General features: G+C 48.0%; 1 protein-coding gene across 8 annotated transcripts in view; it reads right to left on the minus strand.

The window, feature by feature from the left end:
* The window catches only part of ASAP2 (ArfGAP with SH3 domain, ankyrin repeat and PH domain 2), a 166,805-nt gene that overhangs the window by 37,984 nt on the left and 108,904 nt on the right, over positions 1–19,917 (minus strand). For 6 of the 8 annotated variants that reach the window (XM_045084889.1, XM_045084891.1, XM_045084894.1 and 3 more), the window contains 8 exons: positions 18,336–18,411; positions 18,019–18,105; positions 17,158–17,166; positions 10,602–10,705; positions 10,441–10,510; positions 5,149–5,236; positions 470–518; positions 221–387 (listed from right to left, as the gene is read on the minus strand). In XM_045084889.1, the coding sequence (XP_044940824.1) occupies positions 221–387; positions 470–518; positions 5,149–5,236; positions 10,441–10,510; positions 10,602–10,705; positions 17,158–17,166; positions 18,019–18,105; positions 18,336–18,411 (650 nt within the window). The remainder of the gene's footprint in view (positions 1–220; positions 388–469; positions 519–5,148; positions 5,237–10,440; positions 10,511–10,601; positions 10,706–17,157; positions 17,167–18,018; positions 18,106–18,335; positions 18,412–19,917) is intronic. The other 2 variants (XM_045084890.1, XM_045084892.1) reach the window with 1 other exon arrangement.

The following is a 19,917-nucleotide window of genomic DNA, read 5'->3' on the forward strand; positions in this document are numbered from 1 at the left end:
CCGCCTCTGTGCTTCCGTTTTCATTTCTCAAAAAGGTTTAAATCTTTTCAGCGCCATCGGGCCATCTTTGCGCGGCCCTGCTTGGCGGGGCCGGAGCAGGTGTCTTCCCACACTCCCCTCCACCGTCTGCACACAGCCCAGCATGCAGCCACGCGCCCTGTGAATCAGAATGACATGTGACTATCCCAGAGCTGGGGGGAGGGAGGAGGACGGGTGTCACCTGGGGCCCCACAGTCGCAACACACGTCATTGCCCGTCATCCTCTGCACTTCGGAGATGATCTCCTTTGTCAGTTCCTGGACGATGTTATTTTCCCCGGTATTGTCATCCCCCTTAAATGCATTGTTTAAAGCTTCTTCTTTGCTGTTCTGAAGCACAGACATCCATCTAGAAAAGTAATAGAGATGCTGTGTTAAATCCCCAAGGACTATGAGGTCCCGGCCCCAAGGCCCACCTCCAAGGAACTTACATTTGACATTCTTGCTCGTCCTCTGCTTGGAAGTGGTACGTCCGGTCATCTGCGCGGCAAGAGGAGTTGGTCAGTTGTGAGCCGCATGGTAATCTGCACACAACTCCCAGAGGAAGCGGTTTATAATTAACCTCAGGAGTAACAGCAGCTCCCGGTGAGGCCTCCCTTGAGTCCTTCCATGCCTTGCTTGCCCTTGCTCTCAGGGATCATGGCTTTGTCATCCCAATTCACAAGTCTGCCCCACCCTCCACTTCAGTTCCCCCAAACTACAGCTATTCAAGGATGGAAACCATCAACAGCTTTTCAAAAGCCTGCTACGAAGCAGCCCCTTCGGAAGTAACTGTTACAGCCCTTTGAATAATAAAAGCCTTCCCGCCTGAGTATCTGAGAAGTTTTCTGGCCTTCTTAGAAAGTTCCAGCAGGCTGAAGGAGGCTGTGTTACAGGGCCCAGCAGCAGGAGGAACGGCCCAGCAAAAACGGGACACGAGATCTTCAGCTCACACACAGCCGTGTGCAAACACAGCCGTGTCTACACGGCCGGGCCAGACTGCTGACCCCGGTGCACGGAGCAAAGACAAGTGGCATGGGATGTGCTATTCCTGCCAAAAAGGCAGAAACTCAGTCCAACTCTGGGCAAGCATCAGGGAAACCCACGTTGAGGGACATTTGACCAAAAAACCCATCAACCTTCTTCAAAACAAGTACCAAGATTATGGAAGGCCAGAGCAGGCTCTGACACTGCTTCAGCCTGTACAAAGAGGAGGTGAAAACGGACGGCGGGACCCTCAGGGAGTCCCAGAGCACCGTGGAAAGGCCAATGAGAACCCTCGTGAACAGCATCTGCGATGTTAATTTCCGGGTTTCCACGAGGTAACCATAGCTGGTAACACGAATTGTGCGCTACTAGACAAGCCATGGGGGGCTGGGAGGTCAGTCCAAGACAAAAAGGAAAATTAAATTTAAAATCAAACAGAATGAAAAAAGAGAGAAGACCCAACTTCTCCAGAGAGCAGAGCAGCAACTGTTCCTGGGGACACACAGAACCCTCCGGGCCCCTCTGAAGGAGCTCAGTCAGTCTTCCAGCGGTGGTCTTCACAGCCCTGGGAGCAGGCTGGCTCCGAGCGCGGCTCGGGCAAGCTGGCTGGAGGGTCACCGAGGCCCATGGAGGGAAAGCGGCAAAGACGAACGCAGCCAGCAGCGGAGGACCAGGGTTTTTTGACTGATGGTCCGATTCGCTTCTTCCCACCCAGTTCCACCCTTTTCTGGCACTAAGGGAGAGGGACCGGACTTAACAGATTCGAGTTCAGAAAAATGAACTGAATCTCAGGATTCGGATGTTAGAGGCTGAGGCAGGTGGAAGTGCCAATGCTGGAAAGAGGGAGCAAGGTTCCTCCTCTCCCACCTCCTGCCCTGATGGGAACGGCCTCATCCAGAGGCGGGACCCGGAGGGGCAGAGCCACACCTCACGCCGAGTGGGTCTAAGAGTTCTTGGAAAGCTGTGCTGGTGGCGGGTAGGGCCAGGGGGCGTGTCCTCTCACTGAGTTGTCTCCCCACCAGAAGGGCACAGCTCAAGGAGGAGAGTCAAGGCGGCCAGGGAGGCAGCCCATTTCCTCTGACCAATGCTATATTCTGACCAGTGAGGAGCGAGGGAATGGCCTGTGAAAACTCCCAAGTGAGAACTCCCTCCTATAGACACTCTCGAGATGCTCCTGAACTCAAGACCAGTTTCCAGCAGCTTCAACTCTGAGAGAAGAAAAGGCAAGAGGAGATGGTAGCTGGGGGCCAGGAAGGGTTGCCTCTTTCCCTGAGGCTCGAGCTCCAACCGGCCACAGACCCAGTGCGTGGACCTGGAAAGACACTGGCTCCCAGTGGGCCCGTCCTATTCAAGGCGCTGACCTAGGTCACCTCCAAATTCTCCTGCACCTTCCATCCTGCCAAGCGTGACTGCGTGACTGAAGACTGGCACAGGACTTGAATTTGCAAAGCAGGGGGGGGGTCAATCTGAGGGCAACAGAGCTGGACAAGCTCCTGATGGGCCAGCCTTGCCCCAGAAGCACCCTCCTTGAGGAGCCCAGGCCCAGTCAGAGCTGGCTCCGAGTGGGGAATGCCTGCTGGGGGAAAGCACGGTGACGGAGGGCCCTGCAGGGAACCAACTGAACCCAGCTGTCAGTCCCTTACTCTTCCGGGTCATTTCGGGATGGCATCCCTGGGGGAGGGGGACTCTGGGGGCCCGAGAGACCACAGCTAAAATATCTTCCTCATTGCCCAACGTGCCGCTGGACTTTTATTTCCCCAACCACCCAAACATCTCAAGAGCTCAAACACATCTTTGTGTTACATGTCCTACTAGCCTGGCCAGCAGGCAGGGGAGGAACAGAGAGGGTGACAGCCTCATTTCCCGAGTCATGACATGACCCTGAGCCCCAAACTTCTCCGGACGTTCAAGAAATTGTCTTCACCACTTGGCAGTGTCTCCCTGGAGGACTCCTGGCCAGCTTTCAGGCTTCTCTGTGACAACCAAACCCACGCAGCACAGCGACGAAGCATTTTCGCCACAGCTACTCCCAGGAGAGTAACACCTTTTGAAAACTAGGATGAAAAATTCGTGGGATTGGGATTCACTCTACCCACTGAAGGACAGTGGGAAGAAGAAACAAGAGCTTTTTTTCAAAGAAAGACAACAGACTCTGGCAAATTTACAAAAGCACCTCAAACCCAATCAGGAAGCCCTTCTGCACGTTAGAGGTAGGAAGCCCTTGCCCAAAGACGTTTATTATGCATTAGGTAGTAGAGCAAAATACCGATGGGATCTTTGCAAATGCTGGCTCACCGGAGCGTTCACACGAAACCAGATTTACACAGGCCCGCCTTCCCACATGTCCAAGGAATGCGATAATTCATGCTTGGTAGCGAGTGAGGCACACTTACCATCTACTGACCCTCCTCAGGGCCTGAGCAGTAGTTAAAAACGTGTAGGCTGGGAGTGCTCTGGGGCTGTTTACGAGAGTGGAATAAACGTATCTCGTGGTGGTGGCGGACTAGGGGAGGGGGCCCTCAGGGCCACTGGACGGACCAGGGCAAGTGGAGGGAAGTGTTCGCCTCTGCCTCCCCGTGTGCGTGCAGCTCGGGCACGCTCCGTTAACTACTCAGTGCCCCTGAGGTCTTGAAGGGCGACACGCTGCTTACCATGAGGCACTGCTTCAGAAGAAGAATCGGCCAAAAGCCTCCAAGTGGTCCCCAGTCACTTGCCGACATCAGCTTATGGCATCAAGTTCTCTCCCTTCACACACAACTCGATTACTCTCTGGAGGCAGGTAACCCCAGGAGCAACCTCATTTTATTATTTTTTTAAAAAAGATTTATTTATTTTAGAGAGCGAGCGAGCACGGGGGCTAGAGAGGGAGAGGAAGAGAGAGAGAAAGAATCTCGAGTAGACTCCCCACTGAGTGGAGACTGATGTGAGGCTCGATCTCCTGACCGTGGGATCATGATCTAAGCCGAGATCGAGTCAGACGCAAAACCCCCAGAGCCACACAGGTGCCCCTCGATCCCACTGTAAACTACAGTCAGTCCTGCACGTTTCCACTCTCTCGTCTGGATGAAGGATCTGAGGGCAGAGAGGGGTAAACACATCTGTGGCCCTCATGAGACCGAAGAGGGACACGGGGTTGAAGTAGGATAAGGTCCATTTTTATCTTACAAATTAATCTAGAATCTGAAGGACGGAACAATTCCCAAAACCTTTCTGCACATCATACGGCTCAAGGCTCTCCTCCAACTTAGCACAGCGGGCTACGAGGGTGCAGGGCCACGGGCCTCCGGCTCCTCACCCAGAGAAGTGGAGGTGGTAATAATTCCCTCCTAAGCTGGCTGTGAGCACTAATTCATAGAGGAAGTACCTTCCTGGCCCTCAGTAATATAATCCAGCAGACATCCTAAAAAGCAGCCACGTCGCACTCTGGATACTGAGGCAATTAAGACCGTGCTCACCTTCTGAAAATGCGTGGTCTAGACTTTTCCTCTATAAACACAACTCTTGTGCCTAAATCCCTTAAGACCTCCTTTTGAAAGGGGATCTGCCCTCTTCCTTCCCCCAGACTGTAATCCTACCACCTGAAAGTGCCACAAGCAAAGGCCAACCCTGTTTCCATTATGACACACGAGTCCTTTCCTTGCTTCTTAGAGATGCTAAGTAGACACTCGTCATAACAGACGGTTCTGTAGCAATTCTTCTGTGTACACCACGGGGTGGGGGTGGGGGAAGCATACAGAAGCAGAAAGACAAATCCTGTGGTGGGGAAGACAAACCATTTCAAAAATGAAAGTTTCCAGGTTTTTGCTGGGACCTAAGCATGTTAGCTGCCCAGCATTTCGAACATCACCCAAACCACGGAAGCCCTGACCACAGAATGGTCCTTTTTCATCGTGAAGTGAGGAGATCCAGTATCATCTCCTAGTGTACGAGACCACGAGGAGAGCGGGGCCACCCTCCGTGTCAGCTCCTCAACGGGACGGTTGTTCCGGCGAGCAAACAGTGAGGAGCAGAAAGAGGAAGCATGTCTGTCACTTGAAATGAAGGCATTTCTCCTTGAAAATTAATTCTCTGAAATGGGACTGATGTCTGAGCAGAGAGCTGAAAATCATTTCTCTGTGGCCTAGCACCTGAGAAACACACTTACGTGAAATGAGGTCAAAACACTTTTTCTCTTCGGGGTTGGTCTTCACTTGGCAGGTTAAGAGGTTGAGCTTCGCAGGAGGCCGGTTAGCCTGTTTAAGACAGAGACACAGGGAGATGCATGGGAAGGAGGGAAAATCATAGGGCATCGCTTCTCATTAAAATGTAGCACGAACATGGGGCGCCTGGCTGGCTCAGTCTGTCAAGGGCCTGCCTTCGGCTTGGGTCATGATTGCACAGTCCTGGGATCGAGCTCCAGGTCTGGCTCTGTGCCCAGCTGGGCTTGTCCCTCTGCCCCTCCCCCTGCCTTGGTTCTCTCTCTCTCTCTCTAAATAAAATAAAATCTCTAAATAAAATCTTTAAAAGTATATATATAGCAAGAGGAGAGTTCCCACTAGTTTGCAAAGACAGCCGGCAGAAGGCAGACTTTACGCGGGAAGGCCTGACACAGCATTCCCTTAAATCTCAGCCCCCTGGAAGGCAGCTGCCACTTCTTGTGAGGGACACTTGGTGGCTCCCCCACCCACCCAGCCAGGGGACAAGTGATGCTGGCTTTGAGGTCGATGGCAGTGGGCTCCCTGAGATCAAAATGCTCTACAGCTAATGCTCAGAGACATTCTGTCCCAACTCCTACCGATGACACAGATGGCTGGCTGGGTGACTCGGGCACCCAGCTCAATTTCTGGGGATCTCAGAAGTATCTTCCTGAGTGTAAACACTCACTTCCAAGGAAAGAATCTCACAGCACAAAAATGACAGAGAAATTATTTTCCTTACTTTTTGAAGTCGCAACGGATAACAGATTGATAATCCTAAATGCTAACCATTTGTCACCTGAGTTTTAACAAAACCCGTCTAATTCACGGAAGTCCCCCAAGTCCCCCAACACACTGGCAACAAAAGATCATTATACGTTTTTGTCAGAGAGATGTCAAAATGGGAATTTTATTGCAATTTCAAAAACCACCATAATTAGTCCAAAAAAAGCAAAGATCAAAGAATAAGATAATTTTAGGAAAACAAAAAGTGCAAATGGTAAAATGTCTCTCAGAAATCTTGGAGAAATCTCCAAATATGAATGGGCTTATCTCACCCACCTCCTAAGCTGCTGAACGAAAAGATCAAACAAAATGCCATATATTTCAACCTCTTATTGCCCCTACCATGGCCACCAGCCGCATTTATAGGATGTGAAAGCTTGGATTTGGGATTTGTTGAGAAACACACATGAGAGCTCACATTTTGGCAGACCTGTGGGACCTTCATTCATGTATGGACCCCTTTCCACTAAACTCACAGAGGAGGCATACGGGAGCGCAGGCTGTTAAAAGAGGACGGATCCTTGTAACGAGCACAGTTTGGGTTTGATAAAGGAAGGTGGGATACGCAGAAGTTGGGTGAACAGGGTGGACCAGACTCTCCTGGTCGGTGGCCATTCTGTGCTCATCTCTTATATGAAATTCACTGGATATTTTCTGTAGTCAGCGACGCCTCACAGAACCCTTGGACCTTCAGAAATCAGTATTAAAAGACTTCAAGCTCTATCCAATCCTGCAAGCTTCAACAATTCCGAGTGAAAGTACCATCAATCCAATTTTGGATCCTCACCAACAGAATTACCTGGCTCATCCCGGAGCCCATACACTGATGTATTTCTCCAGCGCCAAGCGGGAGACCAGACCATGATGCAACCACGCACTTCACCACATCAAGCACGTGTCTCCCCATCGCCTGCTGTGACCACACAATTGTGGATATGCATCTAGGAGACGTTGCTGTCCTACTTGCAAACTGCTGGTGTCCACCGAGGCTTGGCACAGGTACTGGTATATACACAGGGCTGGTGACAGACTGGTGAACAGGATGCGCCTTACAGAGTTTGGGGGCAGTGGAGCAACACATGAGCCAAGCAGCCCAGGCTCAGGGCACAAGCTCTTCACTGCAGCTCCTGGCCTTCCGTGGAAAGCAGAGGCGTGGGCCTGGACATACCTGTGCACACCTTCCACTGCTGCGAGGCAGCACAGCGCCCCCTAACTTCTTCTCCTTCATGTTCCCGTGCCCCGGGGAGAGCTGCTCACTCTTACCAAGACACCTACCATCCACGACCGACTATCCTTCACAGCGTACAAACACCACAAGGCATGGGGAGATATTCAGTGCCTCTATGTGAATTGGAAGAACTCTAAAGGCATGAAAGTGGTCCCCAAAATTTAGAACGGCTGATACTGCTTGACGTCAGTCTGTTTTACATGAATAATGGTTTGTTGTTTGTCCATCCAGGTTAAGGAGCAGCTGACACCAAAGCCATGAGGAAAAATCTAGGGGAGGAAATCTTTAAATAGAGAAAATGCTACCCTTTCAATTCCTTCCCCGGCTGCAATTTGGGGGAAATGGTGTCATCACTGAATTCAGCTACAGAAGAGTTCTACCTAATGCAGCAGACACCAGAGCTCTTTGAGAGCTTAATTTGAAAAGCTCTGGCTTCATAGAAAGGAAGGAGCGGGAAAGATTTTTGTATTTGACTCCAGGCACTGATTATCAGAGCTCCTCTCATTTTAATAATGCTATTCGATTTTTTCCCATTTCTCAAGCTTAAAATAGGAAGTATGTATTCTTCATGTCCAATGATCATTAAACTAAAAATGAGACTACGTAAGAACCAGGAGACATTTCTTCCAGTTTAAAAAGACCCCAGTCTTTGGCGGTGTGGCAAAGGGATGCACTTGGCAAAGATGATCCTCAATTTGGTCCCAAGGATCCCTTCTTCCCAGTGCCAGAAAACACAATTAATCTTGGCTAATGGGGAATACCAACTACGGCTTTCACTGAATTCATCCGGATGTTATCACCGTCCCTCTGCTAGAATGCAGAACACAACAGTCTTTCTTCGCAAAGGCTGCCAGCTTCCTGGGAAGAAACTGGTTTTCCAAACCGTGCAAACCCACCCTGTGCTTCCGCTGCGTCAAGACCTGATTCTCCACTGAGCACCAGATACTCCTCCCAGGTCCCCATTTACTCCATCGGGTCTGTGAACAACTGCCCTTTTCCCCAGTGGTAAATTAGCCAGTCAGGGAGATGCTGACTACAAAGGTAAGTTACACAAGGAGCCAAATCCAAACCAAATCAAACAAAAAGGCATCTCTCAAACCCCATTCTTGGCAGAGGCGAATTCACATCGCTGCGCGGGAACACCGTGTGGGTGCAGTGGCACGCGTGTGTGTGCATGTGTGCGGGGTGGGGCGGGGGGGAGATCCCGCCTTCCAGAGTGTGCAGAATGCAGAAGGAGGAGAGAAGGACAGCGCTGTGGCGTATGCAGAGCTCCTGCTCCAGTAACTCTCTGATTTTCCTGGACAGGCCAAGGGCCAGAGGCAACGGCTGCTCCCGCAGCTCCCAGCCCAGGCTGCGAAGGGCAGGGTGAGTCATATGGGGCGCGCACAGGTTCCCGAGAGGGATCCCCCAACTAAACACACAGCCTTTGTTAAATACAAAAGTTGTGTGACAAGGTGAGCTGTGGGCACGCTGATAAAGCTGGCTCTAACTGTCTCATCTGCCCGACACGGGAGCAACCCACCGGCATTTAAAGGAAACAGAGCCTCTGTGTCTTCTAGAGAAGCTCAAGTAATGCACGTGCTGTGAGCCCAAGTTCACACCCGAGCAAAGGATTCCAAGGCCTGTTTTCACTTTTGTCTCAGAGGGAGAACTGCTCACTGCCTGAGGCTGAGGCCCTGGGTCTAGCAGAATGCTTTAATGACTCAAATATACCAAATGACTTAAGAGCTGTAAACAGGCACAAAATGAAACTTGGTCTTAGTCTGTGAAATTTTCTGCATGGAGGCAATGAACCTGCATTAAAACAACAACTGCGTAGAAAGCCATCATTTGAAAGCAGGGCGCAGAATTAGGCATTTGGAGCAGGGAGGGACCCTGGCCATCATCCAGTCTGTGGTCTTAATTTTAAAGCGGCACAGTGACTAGATACACTGGCCTCCTGTGGCCTGAGCACTCCTCCCCAGCACTCCGGCATACGTCTACACAGAAAGAACGTCACATCAGGATCCAAAGTGCACAGCCCGGGGAGTGATGTCATGACCACGGAGGAGGCCAGTGAAGGCTGGTCTTTAGAAAAGAGACACGATCTCTATTTGCCCAGGCTAAAGACACATTCAATCCCTAGACCACAGGTCCCAAGATACACCTATGGACACTGGACGTATGCTATGGCCCGGTCTCTCTTCCCCACGCAGAGTCTGTGAAAACGAAGGGGCCCCCAGTGGGACAGAACCCAGGCTGCAGCTCCTGCCTCACGTGGGTTCTCCTCTGTTTCCTCACATGAGTCACGAGAAGAGCCGTTTCTCTGGAACCCACGTTGAGCCACAACCTGTCTACAGCTATGCTCCTGCCCGCTCTGCCTGTCACCAGGGGAACTGGTGGGAACTGGCAGGAATGGGGATGGGATGGGGGGATGACAAAGACTCGGGGTTATCTCCAATCCCGTGACCGGTCTGGGGCTGCTCGAATGCACAAAGTATCAGGCCTCCTGCTTGGGGAACAGAAATGCCGGCCACCATCAGTGTTCTCATCAGCGCCAAAACAGCAACAACGCAGCCTCTAGACCGTGTCAAAAATGTCTCCCAGCCTACGTGGTATTTCTCAGATCCTCTCCTACCAGTAAGGTGAGGACACAGCTGAGCCACTGTGGGAAACAGCATCATGGTATGAACGGCTATGTTTGTGACTGTGGCTAAAATCCCTGGTCTGAAAGATAGATTAGGAAATCATTTTATTCAGACTGATTGGTCTAACAATAGGCCCCACATAGAGGCTTCTGTTTCTTGCAAAGATTCTTACACACAGGATGACAGAAAAAGGTCTTACGGTTGGGCGCAGCGTGTTAGATTTCTACAATAATGTGACTGAAATCTCTGTTTCTTAATTTCGGAGTCTCAGGGTACTGACTACTGAAATGCTTCCCCTTTCATGGAAAAGTAGGAATCTCCCCAAGTGGGATGTTCCATTTCCAGAGACAAAAACACCTGGGAAGTGGGGGACTGTGTGTTTCTGGAAGCCACCGGCATCTAAACGAAGACCACCAAACCAGGTCAGGCAGCCAAGGACACAAGGCTCTCCCAGCTGAAGCAGCATCAACAGGGGTCAGGTGCCCCACATCAAGAAGGACCCCAGATATGCTCCCCAAGCAGGGAGGGCTTTAAAAGGCATTGTCAAGGCCAAACCGTGCCCAGGGGCTGGCGTCCCCCTCACCTCACTGCAGCAGCCCACGATTAAGAGAAATACTTACGGTGCCGTGGGATATGGTCAGGAAACCGTTTTTAACCGAACATTTCCTTTTCTGCCACACTTTTCGGATCCTTACAGATAAATGGGGAGAAAAAAAGAGCTGAGCAATTTTGGACGCAGGAGATCCTCACGCACATAACCTCCAGCCACAGGGTCACTTACCCATCACTCTTCTTGTACAGGTTGCCGTTCCGCTCGGTCCCGTGCTCTTTGTTTCCCTGAGGCTGGTGCAAACTATAGGCTGTACTCTGCCGAAGTTGCGAATCCTAAAAATGGTTGAGAAGTTGTTTTTAATCCTGTCCAGATTCCAAGTTTTAAAAAAGCTGTCCTTAAGGAGTTTTTTTTTTTTTTTAAACTAGCAAAATGTCACCTATCGGCACACCAAAAACAAAACAAAACAAAACAAAAATGGACATAAAACTCATACTCAGGAATTCATTAATGCCACCTGTGAGGCTGGAGAAGTAAATGTCAAACCAGCATCCCCCAACTGGCTGATGAAGAATGAGCCATTTGGAAGTTACGGATTTTACTTAATTATGAGATTTAAGTCCCTGATAATGGCAAGAAGCTCTTGATGTAGCAAAAGCAGCCTCCAGAAGAAAGGTAACAGATGTGTTAGAAAAGGCATCATGTTTAGGCAAGAAAAATCCCCAATGTTTCTACCTCTTACTTTTAGGAAAGTTACGTAAGCTCCCTGCCTCAGTTTCTTCCTTGGAAAATAGGAAAACAATACCCAGTAAAATGGTAACTAGAGTAAGGCCTGAGTAAGAGAACACGTGCGAACACCTGGTACATAACAGTACTGAACCATATTCCCTTCCTGACCCATCGACCCAGCAGAGGGGTTGAAGCACTAAACCCAACTGCCTCAGACTTGGCGGGCAGACTGTTCCCTTGGCCAGCAGAGAATCTGGCGGAGTCTGCCCCAACTGGAAACTCTAGTCTTCAGCTTCTCAAGGCCAAGGACTGTCAACGAAACCCTGGGTATCCAGTGGGTGATCAACTATTGAACAGATGATATCTGAAGCCCCAAGCCAAGTGTGGAAAGGAGCTGTCCATACTAGCACTGGAAATTCTGGCAGACATAAGGAAATGGGGGAGCAAAACACAGAGTTCACAGGCCAACTGTTTACTGAGAAGCTTCCACCCACTCCATTTTGTAACACAGGAAGAAGAAACATGATGAACCTAAGTGATTTAGTTAAGATGCAGAGCCTGTTCGGGCCAGAGAGGAGAATGGAAGGGAGTTCCAACGTTCCCCTCGATGCTCCTTCCCTGCGCCCTCACCAGAGGATCTCCCGAGACACTGTCTCATCTCCACTATCCTTGGAGAAACCAGGCCCTGTCGAATGAAGAAAGAATTAATGCACAACCGTCAATGTGACCCAACCAGGAACACAAACACTCTAGAAGTGAAGGGCCAAGTGGAAGAAGCCGCAGGAGTCTGGAGGGAGGGAGTTTTCAAGACGAAAGCAAGAGGAGGAGGAGAATAAGGAAAGGGCGCTCAAGGCGGAGCGGACAGCGCCTGAAGGCATGGAGAGGCAAGCAGTGGCTGCGGTAGTCCTCTAGGAAACCAGGACAGCTAGCGTAGCTAAGATAAAGTAGGCCAAGGGGTAGAAGGCGCAGACAGACTTGAGTCAGAGTTCCACCTTTATCTGAAGATGACGGCAAGCCCCCTGACTTCTTGATAGTTTTAAAGGTTTTTGAAGCATAGCATTTTAAAATTTTGTTACTTTTGTCATTTGGACTTTAGATGTCACATGTAAGAAACCATGGCTTGCTCAAAGGTCATGAAGATTTATACCTATGTTTTTGTCTTAGAATCTTTCATGGAATGCCTGGGTGGATCAGTGGTTAAGCAAATGCCTTTGGCTCAGGTCATGATCCCAGAATCCTTGGATCGAGTCCCACATCTGGCTCCTTGCTTGGCAGGGAGCCTGCTTCTCCCTCTGCCTCTGCCTGCCACTCTGTCTGCCTGTGCTCTCTCTCGCTCTCACTCTCTGACAAATAAATAAAATCTTTAAAAAAAGAAAAAAAAAAGAAGAAGAAGAATCTGAGTTTCAGCTCTTACATTTAGGTCTCGGATCCATTTTGAGTTAATTTTTGGTTATGGTGTGAGACAGGGATCCACATTCATTCCTTTGCTTGTGTCCATCCAGTGGTCCCAGCGTCACTTATTGAAAAGACTGTTCTTTCCTCACTGAATTGTCTTAGCACCCATGTTGAAAAATCGACTGGCCATATGTCTAATGGTTTCTTTCTGGACTCCCAATTCTGTTTCACTTATCAGCAAGTCTGTCCTTGTGGCAGTACCACACTGTCCTTTTTTTTTTAAAAAACTGTGTTATGTTAGTCACCATAATGTACCACATTGTCTTGATTATTACAGCTTTATGGTAAGTTCTGAAATCAGGAAGTGTGAGTCCTCCAACTTGTGTTCTTTTTCAAGACTGTTTGGACTATTCTGGGTCCCCTGCATTTCCTTACGGATTTTAGAATCAGCTTGTCAATTTCTGTAAAAAGGAAGAGGGGAGTTTGAGAGGGACGGCACTGAATCTGCCAATCAGTCCAGGGGCTGTGGCCATCTGAATGGTATTAAATCCTCCATTCCATGAACATAGTCTGTCTAGCACAGGCTTTTTTTTTTTTTTTAAATATATATGGGACTATAAAATATATATGGGACAACTCTGAAAAATAAGAAAATTAAAAGAAAATCTTGATCTGAGAAACAATAATGTGCTCAGCATCCCATTATTGAACTGAGAACAAAGCCTAAACAAACAAGACCCCAAAACAGGAGAAATGTCTTCATTTTTCACAGAGAGTTCACACAGCACTCCTGCCTCCAGACAACCAGGGCAAACAACTCATTCATCCGGTGAGGACGGTGCCAGTTTCCACATTCTCTCAAAAGGGCAGAATGTTAGCACTAGAAATCTAGAACAAACCCAGCTTTAAGCACTACTGGGAATAAAGGTGGCGGAAGAGAAACAGAGAAGTTGCTCACCTATACAAATGTCTGTGAAAGACTAAAACCTGTCAAAAGACTAAATTGCACAACCAAGAAATACGACTATTGATTTAGGGAGAAAAAAAGCCCTGCACAAAGTGAGTGGGGAGTCATGTGACAAAACTGCTGGAAGTGCTCGTGCCAAGCATATTAATCAGAACGCTCACAGGCCTTGTGAGCAGGATAAAGGGCATTCCTCTCTTCAGCAGAATCAGACCCTTCGCCAGAGACTTTAAGGAAGAAATTATGGTTTTATTCTTTGCACCAGGCATTTCCTGAATCAATTAAAACATGGAAGCAAGTCTGCAGCTGTACAATTTAAAATGTGTAAGAAAGAGGAACGTAATCTGTTTGACATGAAATTCACTCTACTTTAGAACTAATTATTTCAGCATCTTTAAGGTGACCTCTAGGCGAGCCAACAAAAACGGCCTCTCTTCACCTGCTCATACAGGTATTTTATACAATACCTGACCAGGTAAAGGGGCGACAAATGAAGTCTGTGTTTTCACATAACCAAGACTGCAGCTCAATGAAATATAATCCAAGAGAAAAGAGCCTATATTTCTGAGGGAAAGAAAAATCTAACACACAGAGAGGCAAGTGGCTGGGGGCTGGGCTATCCCCGTTACCCGGGCTATCCCCGTTACCCGGGCTCTCGGAGACTCTCCATCACACTCTGCACTTCCCTAGAAAAGCCAAGGAAGTCTAGGACTTGACTGAGCGAGTCTTACAACACGGAGACTGTCCGTGTTTCTAAATCACACAGGTGAAGTGGGCATTTTCTGGATGCTCACAAGGCACATATCATCTATCCTGTGACATCCATGCAAGTTCTCAAACTTGGAACCCTCCGTGACCCTAAGGTTCATGTGGCCATATGAAGTGCTACACATGGTTCCTGCCAACACAGAGAACGCCCAGATGAGCAGCAGATTTAATATTTGAGGAACGGGGGGAAAAAAGGTGATGACGTCACGTATGTTATACACATAAAGGTTTACTCATTACATCAGAAGTAACCCTGAGATCCCTAAGATCCTAGAACATCATAAAAACTTACACACTTTAAGGGTGCCTGGCTGGTTCAGTCGGTTAAGTGTCTGGTTCATCTCAGGTCATGATCCTGAGGTCCTGGGATCGAGCCCCACATTGGGCTCCCTGCTCAGCAAGAGCGAGGAGCCTGCTTCTCTCTCCGTGCCTCCCTCAGTTTGTGCTTGCCCTCTCTCAAATAAATAAATAAAATCTTTAAAAAAAAGAGAGAGACAGAAAGAAAGGGGGGAGCCTAAAGCTGACATAAAGAGAGACCACACCTGAGATGTCCAGAGTGGGAAAATCATTGTGGTGTCAGCCCTCTGGCCTACCAACACCGGCTCCCAGAGGCTGAGCCCTCCCACCAGAGGCATAAGTCTGGGTTCTCAACAGCAAACAGCAGAGAAGCCACACACTAACAGTGAGGTTTTGTCAGAGAACCTGCCAGCACTGCAGTGGAATCTGTCCCACAGGACCCCACTGAGCTGGGACGTACGTGGATGGGGAAGCAGGAGAAGGCTCATACGAGAATGAGCAGTACCGGACGGCTGTCACCTTCCCACGTGTTAAAACTACGATGCATAGGGGCGCCTGGGTGGCTCAGTGTGTTAAGGCCTCTGCTTTCCGTCATGATCCCAGGGTCCTGGGATTGAGCCCACCATCGGGCTCTCTGCTCAGCAGGGAGCCTGCTTCCCCCTCTCTCTCTGTCTGCCTCTCTACCTGCTTGTGATTTCTCTCTGTATCAAATAAATAAAATCTTTAAAAAACAAAAAAACAAAACCAAAAAAAACTACGATGCATATATAGGTATTTACTGCAGTTATTTCTTCTATAAGCCTGAAAGATTTCGTAATAAAAGTCCAAAAATCAAACATCACAATCTTCTTTACAGACATCAGAAATACCAAAAAATACGAATGCCAGGAGATATGGGGGCACCGAGATCATAATGGCACAGTCTTCGTCCCAAAATGTGACAAAGAGAAGCAGCCCAAAGCCGCCATATACAAGAGCCATGTTCTTCACGAAGACCACATGACTGAGGTTTGAGATCCACAGGAAGGAAACAGGAGAACGTCTCCCACCAATCATCAGTGCAGCTTCCCTGGGGCACGTTACCTAATTCACATGAACTGCCATTCTTTAGTCGCTTAACTGACTGAGCCACCCAGGCACACCGTGAACTGAAATCATGTAGCAAGAATTTTTGTAAACGTTAAATAAAAACTATCAACACCTTCAGCTTTCTAAGTCTAGAGAGAGAATCCAAAAAAAGGGAATAAAAGCTAAATAAGGAGAGAGCCCAACGGTCAATTCTTGCTGTAACGGGAAGGGACGGGACATGAATCGTAAAATGTTTTTAATAATATATAAAATTCCACTTATCCACATTTCCTTCTTCCCGGCGCCTGTGTTCAAAGACCATCCGACCTACGGAATGCCATCATCAAAAAGCAATGCAGAGATTAATACAACCAGTATGACACAACCACGGGCAGAAGACTGGAGAGTTCCATCTTTGGGCGAAAGCCGAAGAGGAGCAGTAAAGAAGGTTCTTAGGATCCCTCTGGGCAGTTGTGGGCAGCTGGGCTGGTCAACAAAAACACATGAACTCCACAAACCGTCAAGACTTCTGGTGTGTGCTGGTGGATTTGCTACACTTTTCTGCAAAGCCATAAATCAGCAGCTGAAGACAGGCAGTTTCCCCAAACCTCCTAATTCGGCTCAGCCCAAGTAAACATGGCCTTTGTACTGTGCCCAGAGGACCATTCAACTCCAGCCTCTGCTCTCCTCTATTGTAAACCTGAGATTGGCTTTGTGGGTTTGATGTTCCTTTTCAGACCAGAGTGGCTCTCAGCGCCCCCAAGAGTTGTGCTGGGGAACCGGCTGCTCTGACAGCGCTGGGGCTCCCACACCAGCATCAACACTTCTAGTCACATCTAAGCCACTATTTTCTCCATACGCCAAGATTTTTTTCTCCTTTTTATTTTTCTGCTTATCGCCCACGTTTGGGAACATCAACGTGTCAGGATCTATCTTCTCCAGACTGGGAGGAAGCCACCATCCCATGGGTAATTTCGAGCACTCACATACGACCTTGATCTGCCAACTTCATTTAGCTGACCCATGTCTATCGAAAGCCTAGTAAATGAGCAATATGGTCCCACAATGCAATGGCCGGCGAGGCACAGAAGGCAGGAGGGCATCCTCAAGCTGCTCAAGGTCTAGCTAGAGAAAAAGCATCTGTGTACTTGAAGATACAGCCAATAACCCATAAGGAGTCTGTCCTGATTGAAAGAACAGGAACTCAGATCACCGGGGCTGGGGTGAGCAGAGGCGGTCTCCAGAAGCACATGAAGAATTCAGCTAGGCAGCGGAAGGAAAGGGAGGGGGTGAGTCACTCTGCTTCCAAGAAGGGACAACAGCAAATGTATAAACCTCAAACTTGGAAATTTTCCATTCAGTTGTATTTGTGAATCCAAATTCTTTACCTTTTAATAAAACCCACAGAAAGGGTTAAAATTAAAATTGCTACTGGCAGGGGCGCCTGGGTGGCTCAGTGGGTTAAAAATGCTACTGGCTATTAATGTATGCAAGGAAGGAAGTAATTTAAATTCATGAAGAAAGCATGCAAAACTCTCCAATTGATTAAAATGCTGAACTACTTACTCTCCTAGACTTCGGTCACAAAGGTAAATGCATTTGGGAGAGAAACAACAATATTCAGTTTTAGTACAGGAACTTAAAATTGAGCATAGCAAACTGCCGACCATGAACTTCACGCTCTGCTAAGTAGTTTAATCATTATTTATGTGAAATCGACTAGCTATACATTTAGATACATTCCTTTATGTACAAGGAAGGGGATTATGTTAAATTTCATATTATAATATCCACGCTGCAGTAAACAGATTGTAGAATTACCTTAAAAATTTACTTTTTAACATGTTTTTAAAAATCCTCCAAAACACTGTCACAGGGAATGTGTCAGCATGCAGGAAAGGGATTATAGGAAAGAGATGATCCCAGAGAAACTGAGGGCTCCTGCTCATGGGAATACCACTGTAAGAGCGTCTAGGTCTCCATGTTTTACAGAGTGGGATCTCAGGGCTGAGGGTGCAGGTGGCTACCCAGTACCTGGAGATGCCCAAGTGGGCTGCGGCCACATATACAGGGCCACGGAAATCACAAAGTTCTAGGCAGAAAATCAACAGCACTGATACCGAGTATCCATGTAACAGAGACGTTGAGAGCTACACATCTAAGACTAGAGAGCGGAGACGGGGTTATACACTGCCATGAAGGCTGGGTCTCCAGTAAACAAACACTTGCCCCATGAAATAAACAGATCTAAAAAGATGGGTTTCAGAAAACCAAACTTAAGGAGTAAACCAAACACTAGGTGCTGGCCCAATAGAGCCCCAGAGTGGACCGTGAGCTCCTGGAGGACCTGAATGTCACATTCACCTGTCCCAAAGCCTCCGAGACATAGGTATACAAGAGCCATCTTTCAAAATTAAATCCCCTCACCTCTTTCTGTTCAACCTGCAAAGCTGATTTCAGAATATCTCGAAGCTGTATCAGCTGCCTTCTTTCTTCATCCTGGGCCTGTTTGATCTTTAAAAAACAAAACAAAGAGAGAAGCAGGGCTGAGGTGCAGGGAACAAATGCTTCCCTCCCCACCACCAGCCAGGACAGCGATGGCCATGGGGACTCCATCGTCCACGGGGTACCACCCGGCTGTCAGCTTACAAACATGGGATCATACAGAAGCAACGCTTATATCAAAGCATTCGTTGCATAAAAACTGTTTCAACACTCATTTATGTGGGAGGGAAGCCACTTACTGTGTGAAGGTCGGTTGAAAGTGTCTCAATGGAAGGCTTGAGGCTCTCAACTGCTTTCAGTCCGTCCTGGAAAAAACTAAAAGGAAAAAAAGAGACAGAGATAGTGTTTCATAAAAGAGGAAACAATTCTACTACATGGAGAAAACACTCGTTTAAAAGAAAGTGAGTGAACTCATGATGTAATTCCTGGGGGAAAAGACTATATAAACCAAACTTCAAAGTATCAGGCCAACAAAAAATAAAATGACACTTAAATCGGCAAGAAGTGACAGAAAAGGACCTGCAGTAAGTGTAAGTGTTTCTAATTGCTCTTGACCCATATGAAAGGAGCCCTAACTTTTCCGTGTATAATGGGAAGCAGGTGCCTACTGACAAAAGGCAGTGAAGGCGCTGGTTTGGGAATGGAAAAGTCTGAGGTCAGAAAAGCATGGGACGTAAGTAAGAACTAGACACTAAGAAACCTTCCTGCACAGTCAACAGCTAAGTGGAAAAAAGAAGGCAAAAGGGGAAACAAACAAACAAAAAAACCCAAAAACAAAGCAAGTCTGACGCAGGTTCCCTATTCCCATCTACAGAATAGGGAACCGTGGCTGGAGAACTTGAGATCGCATATCAAAAGGAAACTTTTTAAAGCCCAGAACTCCATGCTTGTGAAGTCGTTTATAATAAGTGATGCAGGAAATGTAAGAGGAGCTAGACAAGTTTCTCTGCACCACGGCGGGTGGATGCTCTCAGCACTGGCTCTGATGCATGCCACAGAACCCTTTTGAGGGGACAATAGAAAACACTTTCCCATAAGCTCAGAGCAAAGTTCAAAACGTAACAAGGCCTGTTATGCCTATATGATTTGGCTTCTGCCAAATCTATGTCCCCAAGCTTCTATGTCCCCAAGCTTTAGGTAGCATCATTTGCCCCTTTCATTCTCTAGATTCCAGAGGTAACAGACTTCTGTCAATGGCCATCAGATCCTTCCTGCTTCAGGCCCTTTGCATATGCTATTTCAGTTTTCTAAAGAGTTCTCCCTGCAGATATCTTCTGTTTTGCCTAGATTATTCCCACCCACTCTTCAAACTTTAAGTTAGCTATCACTTTGTTAGTGAGGGTTCCATGACCTCTTAAAAGAAGTCTCCTTGCTATAATGCCTCAGAGCACTGTCTCTTGCTTCAAAACCCTTAGCACAGGGCACCTGGGTGGCTCAGTTGGTTAGGCAGCTGCCTTCATCTCAAGTCATGATCCCAGAGTCCCGGGATCGAGTCCCGCATCAGGGTTCCGGCTCCCCGGGGAGTCTGCTTCTCCCTCTGACCTTCTCCCCTCTCGTGCTCTCTCTCACTGACCTCTTGTGCTCTCTCTCAAATAAATAAATAAGATCTTTAAAAAAAACACACATACACACAAATACCCTTAGCACAACTAGCATTATGTAGTCATTAGTGTGATTATTTAAAATATACCCACCCTCCCTTAGATCCAAAGTTCTAGGAGGGTGAGGACATGGTATCCACAAAGACTGGCACATTTCAAGCACATGGTATTTGTTGAATGAAAACATTAATTAATGAAGGAAGGAAGGAGTCTCCAACTT

This window comes from Mustela putorius, unplaced genomic scaffold (assembly GCF_011764305.1).
Source record: "Mustela putorius furo isolate JIRA1106 unplaced genomic scaffold, ASM1176430v1.1 tig00000813_pilon_pilon_pilon, whole genome shotgun sequence".
In the NCBI taxonomy this organism is placed as follows: Eukaryota; Metazoa; Chordata; class Mammalia; order Carnivora; family Mustelidae; genus Mustela; species Mustela putorius.